The 19,774-nt window shown below is 37.1% G+C and overlaps 1 protein-coding gene across 2 annotated transcripts in view; it reads left to right on the top strand.

Moving 5' to 3' along the window:
- Positions 1–19,774, top strand: part of Cfap299 (cilia and flagella associated protein 299) — a 489,548-nt gene that overhangs the window by 168,082 nt on the left and 301,692 nt on the right. The window contains exon 3 of one of the 2 annotated variants that reach the window (XM_038340915.1): positions 16,690–16,780. In XM_038340915.1, coding sequence (XP_038196843.1) covers positions 16,690–16,780 — 91 coding nt within the window. Of the gene's footprint in view, positions 1–16,689; positions 16,785–19,774 lie in introns of both variants that reach the window. The other variant, XM_038340182.1, reaches the window with a different exon arrangement.

The following is a 19,774-nucleotide window of genomic DNA, read 5'->3' as shown; positions in this document are numbered from 1 at the left end:
CATTTGTTTTATTTGATGAGAATAATGTACACGTTTTAAAACACTGGTCAAACCTCTGCTCAGATCTCTGTGTCTCCTCTGACTGGGTTTAACAATGGATTCCATTAATCTGCTTCTGATTTCAGCATTTGAAATGATGTCACAGCTTGACTCCAATTCTATTTCTTTTCCATCTTTCTTCTTCCTATCTTAATATTCACCTTTTCCCTAACTTTCCATATTATTCAGGGAGATACTAAGTGTATAAAAATACCAAATCATTAAAGACACAGCCAACACACATACATTCTTATAGATTCATAAATTCCCAAATATGAATTATGAATTGCCTTTTTATTTACTGTGGACTGTTCCATCAATAAACAAAGAAAGCCTCTCAATTACATAGCCTTTCCTTTTTCTGGAAATACTGACTCTATTAGGAAGCTTATTAAAAAACAAAAAAGTTTAAAAACCATCTTGTTAGTACTGGCTAAGAGGCATGAGCCCTGCTGCTAGTAGCTCTGTTCACAGTTCGAGAGATTCCTGCCAATATTTGATCAGGTGTGGACTTGTAGTGTAAGGCAAACCCTTGATAGCCAGGGATGCTGTTCAGCTGAAGTGTACACACAGCAATAACACCTTTTAGATCACTTCTCATCTTGCTCGCAGTTCTATTAACCCCCTTCTTCATCCCAACTAGCTGCCTTCTAATTTCATATCTTTTTTCCTTTCTTTTTTTTGTGATCCATTGAGTTGAATTTAGTTTGTTTACAGGAGCATAGGAACCCTACCAGTTGATATACTACTGAAGATAATCTTCCCATTCCCCCATCACTTGCAGTAGAGGTGGGACCCCTAAATCCTTCCCAGTGCCCCCACAGAGAGTTGAGGGACCCAATCTTTTGGGGGCAATAGCTGCTGCTGTTGAGTTGATGACAGTTCTCCCTCAGCAGCTGCAGAGCAGCTCTCAGCACTGAAGGCTAGGCCACAGGGAAGAACCTTTCTGTAAACAGACACTGCACTTTCGGTTCCTAGCCACCCAGACCCGAATAATCACACAGAAACTATATTAATTCCAACACTGTTTGGCCCATGGCTCAGGTGTGTTTCTAGCTCTCACATCTTAAATTAACCCACTTCTTTTAGTTTATGTATTGGCATGTTTTCTACATGTCTTGTTTCCTCAGAGGCTGGCTGGCATCTGACTCTCTGCCTTTCCTCTTCCCAGAATTCTCCTAGTCTGACTGACCAACCCATGTCTCCTGCCTGGCTCCTGGCCAATCATCATTTTATTTAATCAATATGAGTGACAAATTTTACAGTGTATAGTGTGCATTATCCCACAGCACCTTTCATCCAGGTTTCATTTTGATTTCTCTGTGCCCTGGACCAACACACTGTAGCATTTTCAGTAACAGAGTCTTATTAATGTAGTTCCTGTGGGAAAATAATGACATTGGTCATAGCTTGTATCATTTGGGGAACTATAGGCCTATAGTGATATTTTACTTATGATTTAATAAATAAAGCTTGCTTAAAGATCAGAAGGGCAAAGCTAAACCACTAGAGGTAAATCAGTGGTAGCACATACCTTTATTCCCAGGATTTGGAAGACAGAGACCGATGGATCTTTGTGAGTTCTAGGCCAACCTGGGCTACACAAGATCAATGCAGAATAAATCCAAAAGATGTGCCTCACACCCTTAATCCCAGTACTAGGGAGTCATACACCTTTAATGCCATCACTAGAGGGAATATAAAATGGGAGGAGAGAGAGGCTCTGGGTGTTTAGTCTGCTTAGTCTGCGATCTGCTAGCCTTGGTTGCAGTAAGGCTTCTCTCGTGGCTTGGCTGCTTTGCTTTTCTGGTTTTCAGGTTGAACCTCAATATCTGTCTCTGGGTTTTTATTATTTATGATACAAAGGCCCATTCTTGGTCAACAGCTCAGAGGGAGGTATCCCATCCCTGGTACTGAGATTTTCATTTATGGACCAATGGCTTCTGGGAATAACTTTATCTACCTATACATGTTGCCTTTGTTCAAAATGCAACACATCATTCTAAAAAGAATAGAATTTCTAATAGAAAGAATTTCTAAAAATAAATTTCTTTAAGCATCTTTCTTCTCAGATTTCCATGCTAATCTTTCTTGTTTTAGATCACTCCTGTCTCCATGCATATATTCAGTCATCTCATATATTCCTGTCACCCATGCAGATGTGGAGAAATGCAGTGATGGATTCCCACTTTGCCTGCTCTTTTCTAGCAATGAGTTGTCTACTGGAATTCCACCGTATTAGATTCCCTACTTCCACATGAAGACATCTTCAAATATTCAAGAAGCTCACATAGAAGGAACTGGACAGACTGCATGAGATGTTGAGCCTCGAGATAACCATTTGCGCGCATCTTTTGCTTAAAGCACTACACTGGGCCAATCTTTGTATTCTGTGGTGGTGATAGGGTGGATTTCCTCAGAGAGCCTTGAGACAGGTCTGCCAAACTGGAGGTTGCTTCTTGAATCTCAGCTTTCACAGTGTACATACATCCAGGTCAGATAGTACATTCTAATGAACTGAAACCAAACACATTTACAGACAAAGATTACTTTTAACTACATGCAACTTTTTTCCACTTCAAATTTTGGGAATATCTTAACCTATCATGTTTAAGAATTAACTAGAAAAAAATTGCCAAAAGTACAAAGAGGAAGATGAACTGAGAGACCTTTCGCACACAGATATTGACCCTTTCTGTCTAAAAGAAAAGCACAGCTGATATCTGAGAGGAGTAGAGTCTGACTGGTTTAAAACTCCATGGGCTTTAGAGCTCTCAGTTGGGTTTCCTCGAAATGAAAAGCGAAGAGAAACAACTATCTAAGTGTGTACATTACCTCTCTCAGTCTCCCATCTGCTTCTCACAGAAATGCTTCTTGAAGTAGTTCTCTGAGATGTCAGTTGTTTATCTGATCACCCCTACGCTGGAAGACATAGGGAAAGGAGAGACACTCTTTCTCCTAGTGGAAATTTGATTATTGTTATTTAGTACCGATAAATGAATCTGAAAAAATTTTAGGGTATTAAATTGGCTTCTGGAAGCTGGACAGAGATCACAGTACATATTGTAGAAGTTTAGATCTAGCTCCTAAAAACATTATCTTAATTATATTGATGCCTTGAAGAAGGTGATTTGTGAATTGATTCTAGACAGCATTGGGAAAGACATAGAGAGGCCTTGCCAGTCTGTTTATCCTTTTTATGATGTCTTTGTTAGAGAAGGGAAAATGCCGAAGAAGCCCAAGTTTGAGTTGCAAACACTCATGGAGCTCCACGGTGAAGATAGGTGTCTGAAAAAGCTACTAATGATGAGACAGGGGCTCAAGTCGAACAAGTGAGAGACTTGAACCACTAGCCTTAGAAGCTGCTTGAAATCTTGAGGGTTTTTTTTTCATGTTTTAGTTCTTTATTTTCTACATGTAGAAGTATTCTTGAAAATGTCATAAATACCAAAATTTTAGAAGTATTTCATAGCAGTTTCTTGACCTTATTTATATCCAAGTAGTATTCCATAATGTGAATATATTACAACTTAACAAATATATACTTATGAACAGTTAGGTGTTTTCAAACCTTTTCCTTGGAATATAAGCAGACTGTACTTCAATGAACACAGTTTTCAGAAGTTATTTTACATTTCAGCAGTTGTTGTTACTTGTTGTGACTAGATAAATTGCTGCAATTTTAACTACTTTTAATGCATCGATTATGTGTTTTAGAGACTTCTGAACAGTATCATAAAAAACCTTGAAAACTGAGAAGCCATTTTGTTTGCCACATTAACTTAGTCCTACATAAATCTAGTATCGAGTATATATTTTTAAGTTTGTCTTTTGGTGTTTCTTTTTTATTTAGCCATTGTGACATTTATTATTAATTTCTTTTGAGTTTTTTAAAACTTAGATTTAGTTCTTTACTGCTGGGAATAAAATCTTGAGTTTTAATAGCAACAAGTACCAAGTCCTATTTGTGAAAAAATACATTTTTAATTTTTAAAGTTTTCTCATCATTTATTTTTTGTACAATAAATTTTGATTGTATTCCTCCTCCTCAACTCCTTCTAAGTACTCTCAACATCCTTCCACACCCAATTTCTCTCTCTCTTTCTCTAAAAAAAATTCAAAACAAAGAAAAAAACCCAGTCAGACAAATAGTACCAAACAAAAACCAGCCAGAAAACACAGAGAACACACAGCATCTGTTTGTGTTGGCCAGCTTCCGCTGGGTGTGGAGTCTGCACTAGAGTAGGGTTGATATACCCAGAGTCACTCCATTTGAGAGAAACGATTTTTCCTTTTCCATTATGTGTCAACCACAAATTCCCTGTTTGTTAAGAGTGGGACCCTGTGTTCATTTCCCCTTTTCCTTGTTGGGGTTTTGTCTGAGCTGAGCCATGCAGGACTTGTGTGTGATGTCACAGTCCCCATGTGTTCATGTAAACATCAGTATTGTCCTACCTGGAAGTTACTGTTTCCTTGGAGTCTTTCACCACATCTGGTCTTACTAAATCCCTGAGCCATGAGTGGAGGGGTTTGGTAAAGATATCACATTCCAAATTCTCTCACTCTGTGCACATTGACGATTTGTGGGGCTTTGTGTTATTTGCCATCTACTGCAAGAAGATGTTTTGGTGATGGGGGCTGAGAAACGTACTGAAATATAGCTATAGTATTTGTCATTAGGAGTCATTTTATTGCTATTTTCTCTAACAGATTAATAGTACCCTTTACTCCAGTACCCATTACCTATCTTTATTTTCTACATGAGTATTTTGCCTCTGTGTATGTGTGTGTGAGTGAGTGTGTGTCTGTGTGTACCGTGAACATGTTCACAGAAGTCATATCCCTTGCAACTGGGGGAATGAATGTACCATCATGTGGTTGCTGAGAACTAAACTCAAGTACTTTGCAAGAACAACAAGTGTTAACCTCTGAGCCATCTTTTAACCCTGATATAAAAGCCTAAAGTAAAAAAAAAAAAGTCCCTAAAATCATCTAAAAATTGAACTTGAAGCATTTTTGTGAACTGATATTACTGTTCCAATGAACCATGGTAGACTTTGCCTGCTGACAATAATTCTACACTTTTGAAGGTCTAGAAGCATTCCATTGAAGTTATTTTGAAACTTATATAAAATGTAAACTTGGGCCAGGTGGTGATGGTGCATGTCTTTAATCCCAGCACTCAGTAGGCAGAGACAAGTGGATCTTTGTGAGTTTGAGGCCAACCTGTCCTACAGAGCAAGTTCCAGGACAGTCTCGAAAGCTACACTGAGAAACCCTGTCTTGAAAAACAAACAGAACCCCCTAAAACTGTAAACTTATTGAGTAATTTATTTTTAGAATCTAATGAAGCAGAATATTGAATCCATTATTCCATATCTCTCAATTAAAAGAAAAATCACAATGTTTTGTAAATTAGATAAATTTTGCTTTCCTTCCAAGAAAACTATTAAAAACAATTACAACAACTATAAAATATTTAAAAACAAATTGTATTTGAATACAAATATTTCTATGCATTGTTGGTTCTATGTTAGTATTCTTCTCCGCTGACTATGATAGGGTGAATTGATACTTAATATTGCAGTATATGTTGTAGTTGTAGCTCCTCACGCAGCTAATATTTATTGCACATTGAGTAAAAGCATAAGGACTCAGTTTTCCTGGGGCCATATGTACAAAAAATAAAAAGGCAGGGTGAATAGAAGGGAATCGTTTACTAAAGTCAGAATTTTGGAGTATAGTAAAGTGTTGTTTCATTTTTTTGATGTGCTTTTAACTTTTCCTTCCTTTACTCTCTCCAGTTCCTTGTGAGGTACCCTCCCCTAAACCATCTCCTATCCCCCCTACTCTCAAGTTGAGAGCCTCTTTTTCCTTGACTATTGTTGTTACATAAATACATATAATTGCATGTAGATGTATGCACAAAAATCAAGCAAATAGAAGCAAGTATAACTTTCTGAGTCCATTTTTTTTTGTGTGTGTGTGTATATGGGTGGTTTCAGGGCCGACCACACTACATTGGGCAACCACCAAAGGCTCTTCCTCAGGAGAGGCTGATTCTCCTTCTCCCAGAGTCATTCATGGCCTATAGCTCTTTTTATAGTTCCCTTCCATGGTAACATGTCTGTTGATGTTGCTATTTTTTAATTTCATAAACATTTTCCAGGCTCAGTTTACTACTAAGATTCTGTCAGTGACAAAGTGAACTCTACACAGCTGTGATATTTGCATATAATGTATTCATCTCTAGATTATTTGTAACTCTTGGTACTGTGTGAATATTGCATAATTAATTGTAGTATTATATTTTATGGCATAATAACAAGGAAGAAAATCCTGGGGTCACAGGCATGGAAGGTGCAGCTTTTCAAGTGGGTCTTGGAATCCAGCCTCAGTCTTCATGCTTGTGAAGCAAGTGCCCTTACCCACTAACTTACCTCTCTAGTGCTGAGTTTGCTTTCTTTAAAAAAGATGATATTACTGATTTTTACAATATACTTTTACTCATCCACTATTTTACTCTCTATTAAATTTTAAGGAACTAAACTATAAAAGAGTTTGGATTATGTATTTAAGTAAGTGTTATCTGGGTAGAAATATGAAGTGTAGGCATTGTCTTAGTTCACCAGCAAAAATAAACAAACAACAGCAAAAAAAACCCCACCTCTGAACAAAGTAGCAAATCCCAATCCTAGTAAGACTAGCATGATCATTGGGATTGACTAAGTTTCCATGTAGGTCTCAAAGTTAATGCTGTAGACCTCAGCTCTTCTTCCCTGCAGTCTTACTGGCTCCTTCCGGTGCACTCTTTTGGTTTGTATTATGTTGAAGAATGGGGAATCCAATCCTTAGTCAACAAAATTCAGATTTAAAGTGGAGCTCCAACTGATGACAACCAAGTTACCCAACCTCATTGAGGCGCACTTCATCTGATGGAAAAGGAAAACACATATTTTTTAAGCTTTGATTTTAGAATAGAAGTATTTGCAAGGGTACTCGACGGGTGAAATCTATTCCTTTCTAATTGATTGGACACCAGATTTGGTTTACTAGTTATCAGGACATTTGTATAGAAGCACAACTTAATGGTTAATTGAAATTGCTGGTAACATTGCAAATTCTATATTTAAAATCTTAAGACAGCAAGTATATAAGTCACATTCATTGAAACTATTTATGTGAACTCTTAAGCAATTAACTCCCCAAACAAAGTTTCTGTACCTTTTCATGTTCTTTCCTTTTGCTATTTGTTCTTTCTCTTCAAGTGATAATTATGTATCTATGATATGATATGTAAACAACATGCTTAAGCTGTGTAACCAGTAGCCCAGATGTTGAGAATTAAAAATATTTTTATAGTCATTTTTGCCAGATTATATAAGTGCCTTTAGCTAATGATTCAACATGGCTGTTAAACATTAACTCATCCGCATAGAACTTTTAGCCCATTTGAGTGTGCAGTGGCGTGTAAACAGAGATGAGATATTTGCTTTTATAAAAACTCAGCCTAAGATTTTGTAACAGACCTACTTCTTCTTGAGGAAGTAAATTCTTTTGTAATATTTATTTAAGCCAAGTTTCTCAGTTCCCTGCCTGTCAGACAAACCTCGTTGTTCAAGAGTATTGTGTGTTGAAATCAGAAGATCTCCTCTTCTCACCCGCTATGCTACTTTTCTGTTCTCAACGAGGAGTTGCAGGTTCTCAGACTTCAGCACGGAATAGGAACCCTTTGCTTTGCATTGGCCTTTTCCTTTCTCTTCTGGTTGTAGTTTTATAACTATAGACTCTTATTTCCACTATGTATAATATGCATTAATTCTGGTTGCTAATGCTGTATGGCTGTCCTCACAACTTGTATAGTAGGAAGGGGCTTAGATTACACTTAGCTCGAGTGGAAGCCAGGTTAGAAAAACGTGGCAGCTCCAGTTATCTGGGGGATGAGTAGAAATTAAAGACTGCTAGCCCATGTATATTTCAGTTGAAATTCATTATCCCATGCATCCACTTAAGACATTTAACTGCAGGATGTGAAAATGAGTTAACCTTTTAAGCAATGCTTTCCTGGGAAATATTTAAAATATTAAATATGAGGTTAAAGTTTAGTTTTTTTCTCCTAATCAATCTTAAAATACCTTTTCTTTCAAATGGATTAGAAGTCTCTGGTGGTGAATTAACAGTGTGCATTCATGGTCATATTGCTGGGCATCACGTGGGTAAAACAAGACACTATCGCTGGTGGAATTAACTAGGCCAGTCAGTATGGAGTTACTTAACTGAATCACCATTTTATCATTTACACATTTTCTTTATTAGTAAGAGTTACAAACTAATGATTTAAATAAAAAATACATCTTATTAGAAGAACACTATCCTTACAGATTAAAGACAAAGTTGAGTTTGTTATGGTATGAAAAAAAATTAGAATTGCACCAATTGTTATTGGGATGATTTGTTTCTGTAATTAACGTGGTTAGACATGACTGATGACTTCACAGACAGTTCCCAGTACATGGTAGCTATTTTTTTTTCTTTCACATCTGTCTTTGTTCTAATGAAGTTTTGACAGTCGTTTTGGTGAGGCTGTATGAATGTAGCTTCTGACATTGCTAGGAGACAGAATCTCGCAGCAAGCTCCCTGATCCTCTGACTCTTGCAGTTTATCCACTCCTATTTTGTTTGTTTAGTCGTTCAGTGTGTTTGTGTGTGTGTGTGTGTGTGTGTGTGTGCGTGTGTGTGCGTGTATGTGCGTGTGTGTGTGTGTGTTACCACCAAAGGGTGTAAGTCAGAATACAACTTTGGGGAGTTATCTTTTCTTCCTACTCTGTGGTCCTGGAGATTGAATCTGGGTCTTCAGGCTTGGCTGCATGTGCCTTTACTTACTGATCAACTTCACGGGTCCCATCTTATCTATTAAATTCACAGACCCATCTTATCTATTAAATTCACAGACCAGTCATTTTCTGCCTCACCTTCCCTCATCCCTGCTTTAAATTCAATACTTCTCATCTCTGGCTGAAACTTTGAAACACACCCCTTGTGAATTCCTCTAGTGTGGTTCATTTTTACCTACATTTCTCAAAGCTGCCGAATATTTCTTCTAAAACACAAACGTGACCATCCAATGTCCTTGTGTGAAATTGTATGGTTCAGCACTTTTATGAAGCTGTCCTGAAGCACAGAAGCCCTTGGTGATTATAACAAGCTTTGGGACAATCTTAGTATCGATAAAGTCTACGAAAATGCTATTATTTATTAATGTTATGTGGCTTTTCCTCTTTTGGGGGAGTTTACTTTATGACTGCCTTGACATTTCCTGAGGTTGCCTTAAAACCCTACGTCTGTATTCCTTCGTTCCTTTGCAGTTTCGAGTACTTTTCTCCCTGACTGCCCCACCGTGACTCACAGGCTTACCTTTCAGTCTCCAGGTTAAGCATAAATACTTTTCATGTAAATGCTCTTCCTTGATAGGAAATAGGATAGCCTATTTTCTCATGAACTGCTGATACTCTGTCCATATCTACTGATAGTTATCACTGCTGTGTTTACTTCTCTGCTTACTCTAGGAGACCACAGGCAAGCTGGGAGCAGGAACTGTAACTTCCTGGTCATTGTACCCTGACAAAGCTCCTGATTCAAAGTAGAAATAGCAATAAAAACATTGGTTGACTACATAGAAAATTGCCCCATGAAGACAGGACTATTTTTTTCATGAAACACTATTCAGTTCACTTTTCATTATTTGGTTCAATGTTGTTGCAACAATCTTTATTAAACTTTAAAAATATATTTTAATTTATGTGAATAGACATTTTGACTGCTTTGATATCTGTGCACCATGTGAATCCCTAGTGCCTATGGAGGTCAGAGGAAGGCATGAGATTACCCTGGAACTGGAGCTGCACATGGATGTGAATCACCATGTAGGTGCTGGGAATTGGACCTGGGTCCTCTGGAAGAATAGCAGGTGACTTTTCAACAGCTGAGCCATCTTTCCAGCCTCAGTGATCTTTCTTTTTTTCATTTTTAATATTTTATTATTGATACTTTTATGCGATATATTTTGGTCATATTCTTTCCCCTGATCAAATTCTTCTCGCATTCTTCCTCATATTTCTACCTATCCAACTTCATGTTCTTTTTCTGTCATAAACAAACAGAAATCCACAAAACAACATGGAGTCAAATTTGTGTAATCATAGGACCTGCCCTAGAATGTGCCAAGTATCATTACACTGAAGAAAACTGTTTTTCCCCTCTCTTGAACCTATCAGTTGTGAATAGTTTCTTGTCTAGAAGGCGGGACTTTGTGCCCACTTGCCGTCCTTCATGCTGAGTTTTGTATCTCACTTGTGCTTGTGCAGGTCTTGTGGATCCTGTCAGTCTCTGAGTTCATATGCGCATCTTCCCATTGTGACTGGAAAACACTGTTGCCTTGAAGCTACTCACCACATCTGGCTTTTACAATCTTCTTGTCCCTTCTCAACAGATCTCTGGGCTTTGAAGGTAGGGGTGTGATGTAGATGTTTAGGCTTGGACTGAGTGCTCCAGTTTCTTACTTTCTACTTGTTTTCCTATTGTGTCTCCAATCTGCTGTATTCACCACAAGGACTCAAGTGATGCCCTAACCAGTGGGCCTAGCATCATGCCCTTCAGTGTCTTTTTATGTGATGTTCCTTTATGTTATGCTGTGTTTTTTAGGTTTTCCCCTGAGGCTATGACTTGTCTTGTCTCAAGCTCTCAGGAATAGATCAGTGCTGCCAGGAGCAATCATGTCTCATGTAAGCAGAATTCTAAGTTATTTAAATGCCATATTCTACAGTTCTTTAAAATGGTTGAAGATTGCCTATATATTCAGAATACCATCTCTATGTATCTAAAAGAACATGATTAATCTAACTATGATAAGCATGGATGACTATTAACCTATAATTCTTAATATCTATATAGCTTAAAGACTAAGGCTTCATATTAGAATATTAAACAATCAATCTATGCTACAAATGAGGACAATGACCTCAATGTAAACAGTGTATAAGTATCTTGATCAGAGGGAGAAATGTATAGTCCAATATGCTAAATATATCCTAAAATTGTATCAGTATACAAAATGTTTTAAGCAGAGTTAGAAACATGTATACGTATACTATGACTGAATAATATTGCATAGGTGTACAAATATTTAAACAGAAATAGGAGCATATTTAATATAACAAACATAATTTGTATTTGTAACATACAAGAATCTATGCCAATGTAAATTGTCTATAAATAATAGCACACAAGTATTCACTCTATTACTCACTATTATTAGTGTGAGTTTACTCACACTAATCTACTTATTATCCCATTCAGTTTTCTTTTTATTCTAAAGGAGATCCCTGAGCTTACATAATCTTTACTCCAACCTCCAACTCTATACCTGTTATAATCAACCCCTACTTGATGTCCCTAACCCTAAGGACAAACTTTGTTGGGAGAGGGGACTTCATCTTCTAGCATTATTTCCAGTAGTCATAGGGGCAATGTTCTTTCTATGGGACCCTGTAAAACTAAAATGATGGTTAAGTTTCAAGATTACTGTCTGGAATAATTGCAAATAGTCTCTGGGTGGTTGATAGGGTCTTTCTGAAGTTCTTATTTGAAGTTCTGGCGAAAACGTTGCAAGAACATCTACCATTTCAGCTAATAAAGTTGGAGTCATCATGAGCAGCTGATATCCAAAACTGATCTTAAAGTAGCGCTACTGATCATGGTTGATGTGCATGATGTCATATCAACCGGGTGGTGTCAGTGTTGTGGGGCCCCATCTTCTTCCTGGAAACTTCAAAGTTTACTGCAGGAAAATTTATTGTTCATTGCGGAAAAGTTCAACATTATTCATATAGACTTATATTCAACAAATGTATGATATAGACAAAAATATTTATGGGGAAAAGTAAAATCTTTCCTAACTTCTTTCTTCTTTCTGTCCCATAACAAATGGCTCCTGATATAGACAGAAACTCTGAATTTTTCTTTTAACATGCTTGGACTTAGAGAAGGATAGCCATTGTCCAACTTCAAGCCTAGACTTAATTTTTAGATAAAGATATATACATACATGTTCAGGTAATGAAATTTTACCTTGAAGATGATATGTGATCATAAGTCAGATTTCTCTTTGCTTGGTGATTCTTTTAGGATAGTGATCTTTTCTTCCTAGGCATCTAAATGTCCAAAATCTCTCAGGTTTTAAGATGAGTATTTTCGTGCAAAGACAAGAACAGAACCCTGCCCCAGCCCTTATGAGGTTTCTTTACCACTTGTATGATTATCACCTCTGTAGATGAGCTGTTATTTCTCTGTCTTAACAACTTTCTTTTTTTCAAATCAAATTTTTATTAATTTTGATGGTATCCATAGCTTTTCTTCTTTTGTGGAATCAAGAGCAAAGCCCCTTACCCAACATAACACATTTCTTGGTTTCCATTCTAAAATGAGTTATTAAATCAGGCATTATCCCAATAGCCTATCATAGATTGGAAATGTGTCCTAAAAATCTTTGAAAGTCATTAAGAGTCCGCAATTGGTCTCTCCTAGTTTGTGCTTTTTGTGATCTAATTTTCTGCAAACCTATTTTATAAGCTAGGTAATTGATAGACTCTCCTATTTGTATATTTTTCAGGAGAAATTTGTTAGCCCAATTTAGGTGAAACCTTCTTTACCTCTTCAAACATTTTTCCTAAAAGTGTCTATATTTGAATCAGATAGCAAAATGTTATCCATGTGTAGTAAATTATAGCTTTAGGAAATTGCTTATTTATTATTTCCAATGGCTGATTTACAAAATATTGGCACAGGTGGGGATATTGAGCATTTTCTGTGGGAGGACAGTCCATTGATATCTCCTAGTAGACTGAGAATTATTATAAGTAGGCACTGTGAAGGCAAATTTTTCTGTCTATTAATTGTAAAGTTATAGTGAAGAAACTATCTTTTATATCAATAGCTATAAGAAGCCATCTTTAGGTAACAGGGAAGGCAGAGGAAACCCATATTGTAGAGGGTCCATAGGTTGAATTATCTTATTGACAGCTCTTACATCTTTCACCATTCTCCATTTTCCAGATTACTTTTTAACAACAAATACAGGAGAATTTCAAGGGCTGGTTGATTTTTCAATATGGTGAGCATCTAGTTGCTCCTGTATCAGGTGTTCTAAAGCCCGCAGTTTCTCTTCTGTTAAAGACCCTTATTTAACCCATATTGGACCCTCAGTTAACCATTTTAAAAATAGATCCATTGGTGCCTCTGAAGGTTTGCTTGTTGTTTTATGTTTTTGTACAGCCTGAATGTCTGGTGACCTTTTTATATAGTACCCTATAATATCCTTCCAAGAAACATGAGTTTCTGGGACTACAGGAATGTTAATTTGGATATTTCATTGCTGCAGCAGGTCAGGTCATGATCCTATAAATTCACTGTGATATTAGCCACATATGGCCTCAGCCTTCCTCTCTGTACTTATGGACCTATGCATTTAACCCATCTTGTGCTTTGTTTCACTTGAGATAGGGTTTCAGTTCCCAAGAACTGAACATCTGCCTCTTGAAGAGGCCAATTCAGATGGCAAGATTCTGGAGTAATGAAAGTTACATCTGTGTCCAGTAATCCTTCAGTTACAATGATATTTATGCACACTCTTAGCTTTTGTCTTTCTTCATTTATAGAAGTCTGCCAAAGTATATACTTCCTATTTTCTGTTGGAATTTTTGATTCATCCTCCATGTTCCATCATTCAGAACAGCAGGCACTGGTTTGTAAAATTTTCCTGATAAGACATGTCCTCCATAGTGACTGGAAATGACTAGACCATGTCTGACTTGGGGGCCTGTGAGAGGCTCCAAAGGAGTTAGTTCCCCAATGGTAATGGGTTGCCTTGTCTTTCTTTTGTTGATCTACATTCATTTGTCCAATTTCGGCCTTTGCCACAGCTTCTACATAATCTAGATTATTGAGACCTTTTATTTTTGTCATTCCCAGAGAAGACATTATTTCTAGGAATGCCTAGAAATGAAAAAGGGGAATCAAATTCCTTTTCAGATGTCCTATTCTACTACAATTAAAACATTCAGCATTTTGTTGGCTTCTCATACCTTTGGAAATTGCTTTGCCCACCCAAGTTCATTGTCATATGTCTCAGTGTTCATTGTATGTAGGATCCATTCATCCATTGATGTTGACCTAACCTTTAAAGGCCCAAGTACCTTTTTTGCATTCTAAGTTTCAAAAGCCAGATATTCGATAAGTATTCATCTAGCTTCTGGGTCTGTTACTCCTCTTTGCATAGCCTTAGTTAGCCTTTGTATTAGTCACCAAAGGATCCTCTATCTCCCTGTTTAACCATGGTATATGATTTAATTCCTTTTCCTGGTTCTTGAATCATAGCATAGGGACAGGATGTGTTCATTGTAAAAATCTTGATCCCATGGGTCAGCATAAGTATCACCAAGAATTTGATCTTGGGAAGCCTCAAATCCTTTTGCTCTTCCCTGTTGTTCTAAAATGTTTGCCTCTTCTTTCTAGTACCATTTCCATAGTAATTGTGGTTCATCTTCAAGGATTGCTGAGACTAATTGAAGCCAAGCATGTGGGATAGCCTTATTGCTTGAAGCCCACATCCCTAACAAATGGTAAATGCAAGCCATAAGATACTATTGCTCATTTAATTTCTTTTAGAACATTATCTAATTACAGGTTTCCATTTACGTTCTTTGACTCTTTTTAGTATTTAACACTTGATGGTTTGTCAGTGGTGATTACAGGGTAAGTAGCTAAAACTCTCAGTAAGTCATCTCTGACTCTGACAAGTAGTGCCAATGTTAAATCCTTTCCTTGTACCTTCTCTCCCTGCTCATCAGCTCTGATAATTTCCTCAGCTGTTTTAAATCTTCTTAACACTGTGTTTTGTAAAGCCTGAATCTCTTGACCTGTGAATTTTTCTAATGATTTCATCAACTCAGATAACTTCTGGTCCTCATTCTGTAATATGATTCCAAGGTATGAAATTTTCACATTAATGGTAACTTCTCATCCTTGGATATTATTTGGATGGCATACAGATTGTCTTTCTGGAGAGATACTCTATCAGCTGACTTATAATTTTTGACAAATTTTGATTGTCAATATCAATAGTATGAACTCTTTCAGATAATTTCTCAGCACCCTTCTATAAGGTCTCATAACCCAGTGACATAGATTGATTTTTTTCTGCCAAATTGCTGTTATTCTTTTCAATAGTTTTAATTTTTTGGCTAAATTTTGGTATTCAATGATATAAATTCTATCAATTAGCTGTTTCTTATTAGTCTCTAAAGACTGTATCATTTCTAAAAGTGTCTCATTCTTGACTCTGATGTCAAACCACCATTTTAATATGAATAATAAAACTAAGTTCTAGTATCAAGGAAATGGATGTATCAGAAAATCACATAAGCCTTGCAGAATACCATCCTCAGAGTAAGCAAAAAAGGTTATGAAATTCCTGGGTAGCGATAGTGTCTGTAGTTATACAACATTCAAATCAATTGATTTATTTATTAATCAAATGAATGTACATCATTATGGGTCTTCAGGAAATTGTTGTAGGTGTAAAAATCTTTATTGGCCAGCAGGTGTTGCAGTTGGGGGTGCATGCATGGCAGGGATAGATGTGACAGTCTCCTTCGGTTCCACAATGACACTGCTCCATTCTTTGTTTTGAGTGGCTTTAAATATTAACACATATGCTTAAGAGAATGAGAACAATCAATCGTATTCCATACAAAAAGAGGGTTTTTTTGATGGCTAGTCTATCAGGAAACACAGAGTTTGCGAGCTACGAACACACACCAAAAAGTCTGTGCTCCGGGTAAGTAGGCACACAAGTTGCAAAGCTTTCACTGGTGGATGAGCCGTGGAGGAGCGACAGACCATGGGGAGGGCAGCAGGGTGGGGGAGCATGTGTGAGTGGGCAGGCTTCGGGTAGCTGGGCTGTGGGGAAAGCAGACAGAGTGGGCAACCAAAGGGCACCGACTGGAGAGTCTGCAGAAACCAGTGGGTGGGATGTGTCAGGGATCACGGGAAATCATGTTGATGCCAGATTTAGAGGATAACAATACAGTGTGGCACACTAGCTCAAAATTTAGTATTATAAAGGGTTCTTTATTTAGGGGTAGGGTCACAGATCAACAGTCTTCTGCATGAGTGGGGAGCAGGAACTGAATTCAGCCACCAAAAGAGAGAGCTCATGTTTCTACATCTGTTTTTATAGTATGCCAAGACTATGTCCAATGTGGTCCAGCATCTCAAAGGCCGTTGGCGGAAGAAGTTCCCACAGCAAGAAATGAAATAAACTTTATATGGCTTGAGGATTGATATGAATTTTTGTATTTTTTATAAACCCGATTTCAATAAATAAAAGCTCTATAAACATATAAAATAAAATTTTAAATCTGATTAGAATTATTGTGTGAATTTGCATTGTTATAACATGCACTTCTATGTTATAACTATATTGTCATTCAGGCTAAGAAACACAATTGTTTATCTCAGAATGCTTCAGAATTATGTCTTTGAATCTGAGATGCTATGATATTGTGGTCTAATTGTTGTAATATGTTTTTACAGGACACTGACGAGTGCTGGTAAGGATCTGCAGGATAATTTTCTGAAGGCCCTGGCAATGAGAGAAGAAGATAATCGCAATGGGAAAGTGAGCGTAAGTACATGTTATCCCCAAATCAGCATGCATTTTCAAATGCATGGTAAATACAGATGATACAGCCTGAAATATTTTCCATAAAAAGTACTTTATGTACAGGCAAGAGAGATGGCACACTGGGTGGAAGGACCTGCTGTTACGTTAGATCACCAGGACCCTCATAGTATCCAGGGAGAGCTGACTAGCAGAATTTTATGGATCTCCATATACAGGTCACAACACTTGTGTACCCCATACCCACAAAATAATACATTAATATGAAGTCTGCTGAACATAAGATATGACTATATTTACACATTATGGTAATATGTGTGGAATTTTAATAATCACATTTATAAAAGTAGCAAAATGGTGAAAAAAGATTCTAAATATTTTTAGTAGGGAAAATGAATGTATTTGTCAGACTAGTTGTTATCTCCCACTTGTGCTAATCCTAGATTAAATAATCTTGCTTCCTTTCAGTCATAACTGTTACCTGCAAGTTCCATAACACACTGGTTTTTCAAACTTTGTTCTGTGTTGTTTTCAAGGGCAACCCAAAAGATACTTTTGTGATCTGCCTTTATAGTGCTCTATTTTCTGACATCATTGCTTGTAATCAGAGGCTGTTCTTTCATTTCCTGGCCACTCAGACCCAAATAATCATATAGAATCTATATTAATTATAATATTGTTTGGCCAATACCTGGAGTGTATTTCTATCTAGCTTTTACTTCTTAAATTAACCCATTTCTATTCATCTGTGTATCACCACAAAGCTATGGCCTACCTACCATTAAGGCTCAGGCTGATGATTATCTCCTTTGGCAGCTATGTGGAGTCTGTGGAGTCTCCATGACTCTGCCTACTCTCTCTCTCTCTCTCTCTCTCTCTCTCTCTCTCTCTCTCTCTCTCTCTCTTTCTCTCTCTCTTTCTCTGAGCTCTGCTAAGACATTGGCCTAAACAGCTTTATTTATTAACCAATGGCAATAAAACATATTCATAGCATATAGAGGGAAATCCCACATCAATTGTTTCTAATAATCTATTTTATATACCTATGAATCTTTCCCTAGAAGAGTTTCTTAAGTTCCTTAAGTTTTACTTGGTATACCAAATATATAATTTTCAATTATATCTGAGTAGTCATTGGTTTGAAAAACATCATATTTTCATACTTGTTGGCCATGAGAAAAATGTGTGACCATCCACGTGATCCTTTATGTTTGCACTGAGTTGTTTTGAGAGAACATGTAGTGTTTGAGATGATTGACATGCTTGATTTGATCAGTCTACATTGTAAACATGTACCCAATAACATCTTGTACCCGTAAATATATGTGCTTATTTCTGACCAATTAAAAATAAAACCAAACATTAAACAATTAACTTGATAATTATTTAAGTAAGTAGCTAATTAAGAAGGTCTTCTGATTTCAAGGGCTTCCTTTCTTTGCTCTATGTCACGCAATTAATCGATAACTTGGCAGTGTTCTTTCTCTTTACTGTCCTTTACATGTCACATCTACTTGATCACTGAGCCTGGTCAGATTTTCAAGTATCTCTTGAATAAGTACATGAGAGAACATAAATGACTCAAAGTGGGGAGGATGGGGTGGGAGGCAGGTAGCTCTAAAGGGTCTATCATTGCATTCAGTAGCATCAGCATCAGCATGAAGAAGGTAGATATCTTTGAAAAAGTTTAGAAAAATGGGAGATATGTTCAAACGAGAATTTGAAGTACTTGCAGCAATTTGTGGGAAGTATGTGCATTATTATTCAGGCATCTGTATTGGACTACCCTTGGGGTTCTGACAGGATACGTCCTCAGCTGCAGCCACTAAGAGCACCTCCTGTGCACATTCACTGTGTTCCCTTTAAACGGTGATCCTTGCCCACCTCTAGTCTCCCCCCCCCCGCCTCTCTGCCTTTCTCTCTCTCTGTGTGTTTCCCTCTCTCTTTTGCTCTCTTTTCCTTTCTTTTCTCTTCTGCCTCTCCTGTCCCCAAAGGGTGTTCTTCATTCTCCCCTCCCTCCTTTCCCATTCACTTTCCTCAATAAACCCCCCTCCACCTGAGCTGTGTCCTATGGCATCTTTCTCTCTCACGCTGCTTTTTTTTTTTCTAAATTATAACAATGTGTCTCTAGGGGCAAAGAATGAGCCATGAGCCAGAGAACTCACTTGAGACGTCAACGTGATTATCGGACAATAGGTAATGGAAGGGTCGGATAAAGAAATGACAGAATTTAGGGTGGTAAAAGAAAGACTAAACTTGTTTCCTAAGAGATCAAATCTGTAAGCCACGTACTATTTGTACTGTTTTGACACTAGGGTCACACACATGCTACCACTGAGCCACGTCTCCAGCTCCCATGGACTTTGTTTTGACATGGGATGTGGAAGGACATGGAGGGACTTGTGACAGCCTAGTTACATGATTCAGGTTGGAATATTCAGTGGAGAGTGAGTAACATATGGGATGAGACATGTAGTACTGAGTGTAGAGGTGGGTGTAGAGCATCTGATAGAACACAGTAGTTAAAAGAGAATCTTGAGAGTGACTACTCATGGTTTGCTCAATATAACAGATCCTAAAAGGGTCTCTAAATAAAGAAAACTTGCCAATTAGGCAAATTCTTATGTTTTTCAAAGCCGTATTGTCCTGTTGTATAATGTGGCCTTTAAACAAATATTCTCCTTTTAATATTTATTGAGTTTGGAAGCGAAATAGAAGCCCTTTGCATAATGATACATTAAATATTTAATATTTAATGTGCTATACATAGTATATTTATAAACACTAAAGTTAGAAATGTGAATGAAACAGATATAAACAATATTGTGACATTTTTTTGGTAGTATATAAAGGATGGGTTGAATAAATTTTAATTTCTCTTTAGAAAAGATATTTAAAATGGCTCTTTGTGATGATTATAGGTTTTTATTAGGGATCTAAAGATTATTCATCACTGGAAGGATTCTATACAATCAGAATATTAATAATACACTTTAT

The sequence above is a fragment of the Arvicola amphibius genome, chromosome 1 (assembly GCF_903992535.2).
Source record: "Arvicola amphibius chromosome 1, mArvAmp1.2, whole genome shotgun sequence".
Taxonomy (NCBI): Eukaryota; Metazoa; Chordata; class Mammalia; order Rodentia; family Cricetidae; genus Arvicola; species Arvicola amphibius.
This window is presented reverse-complemented; position numbering and strand designations above follow the sequence as displayed.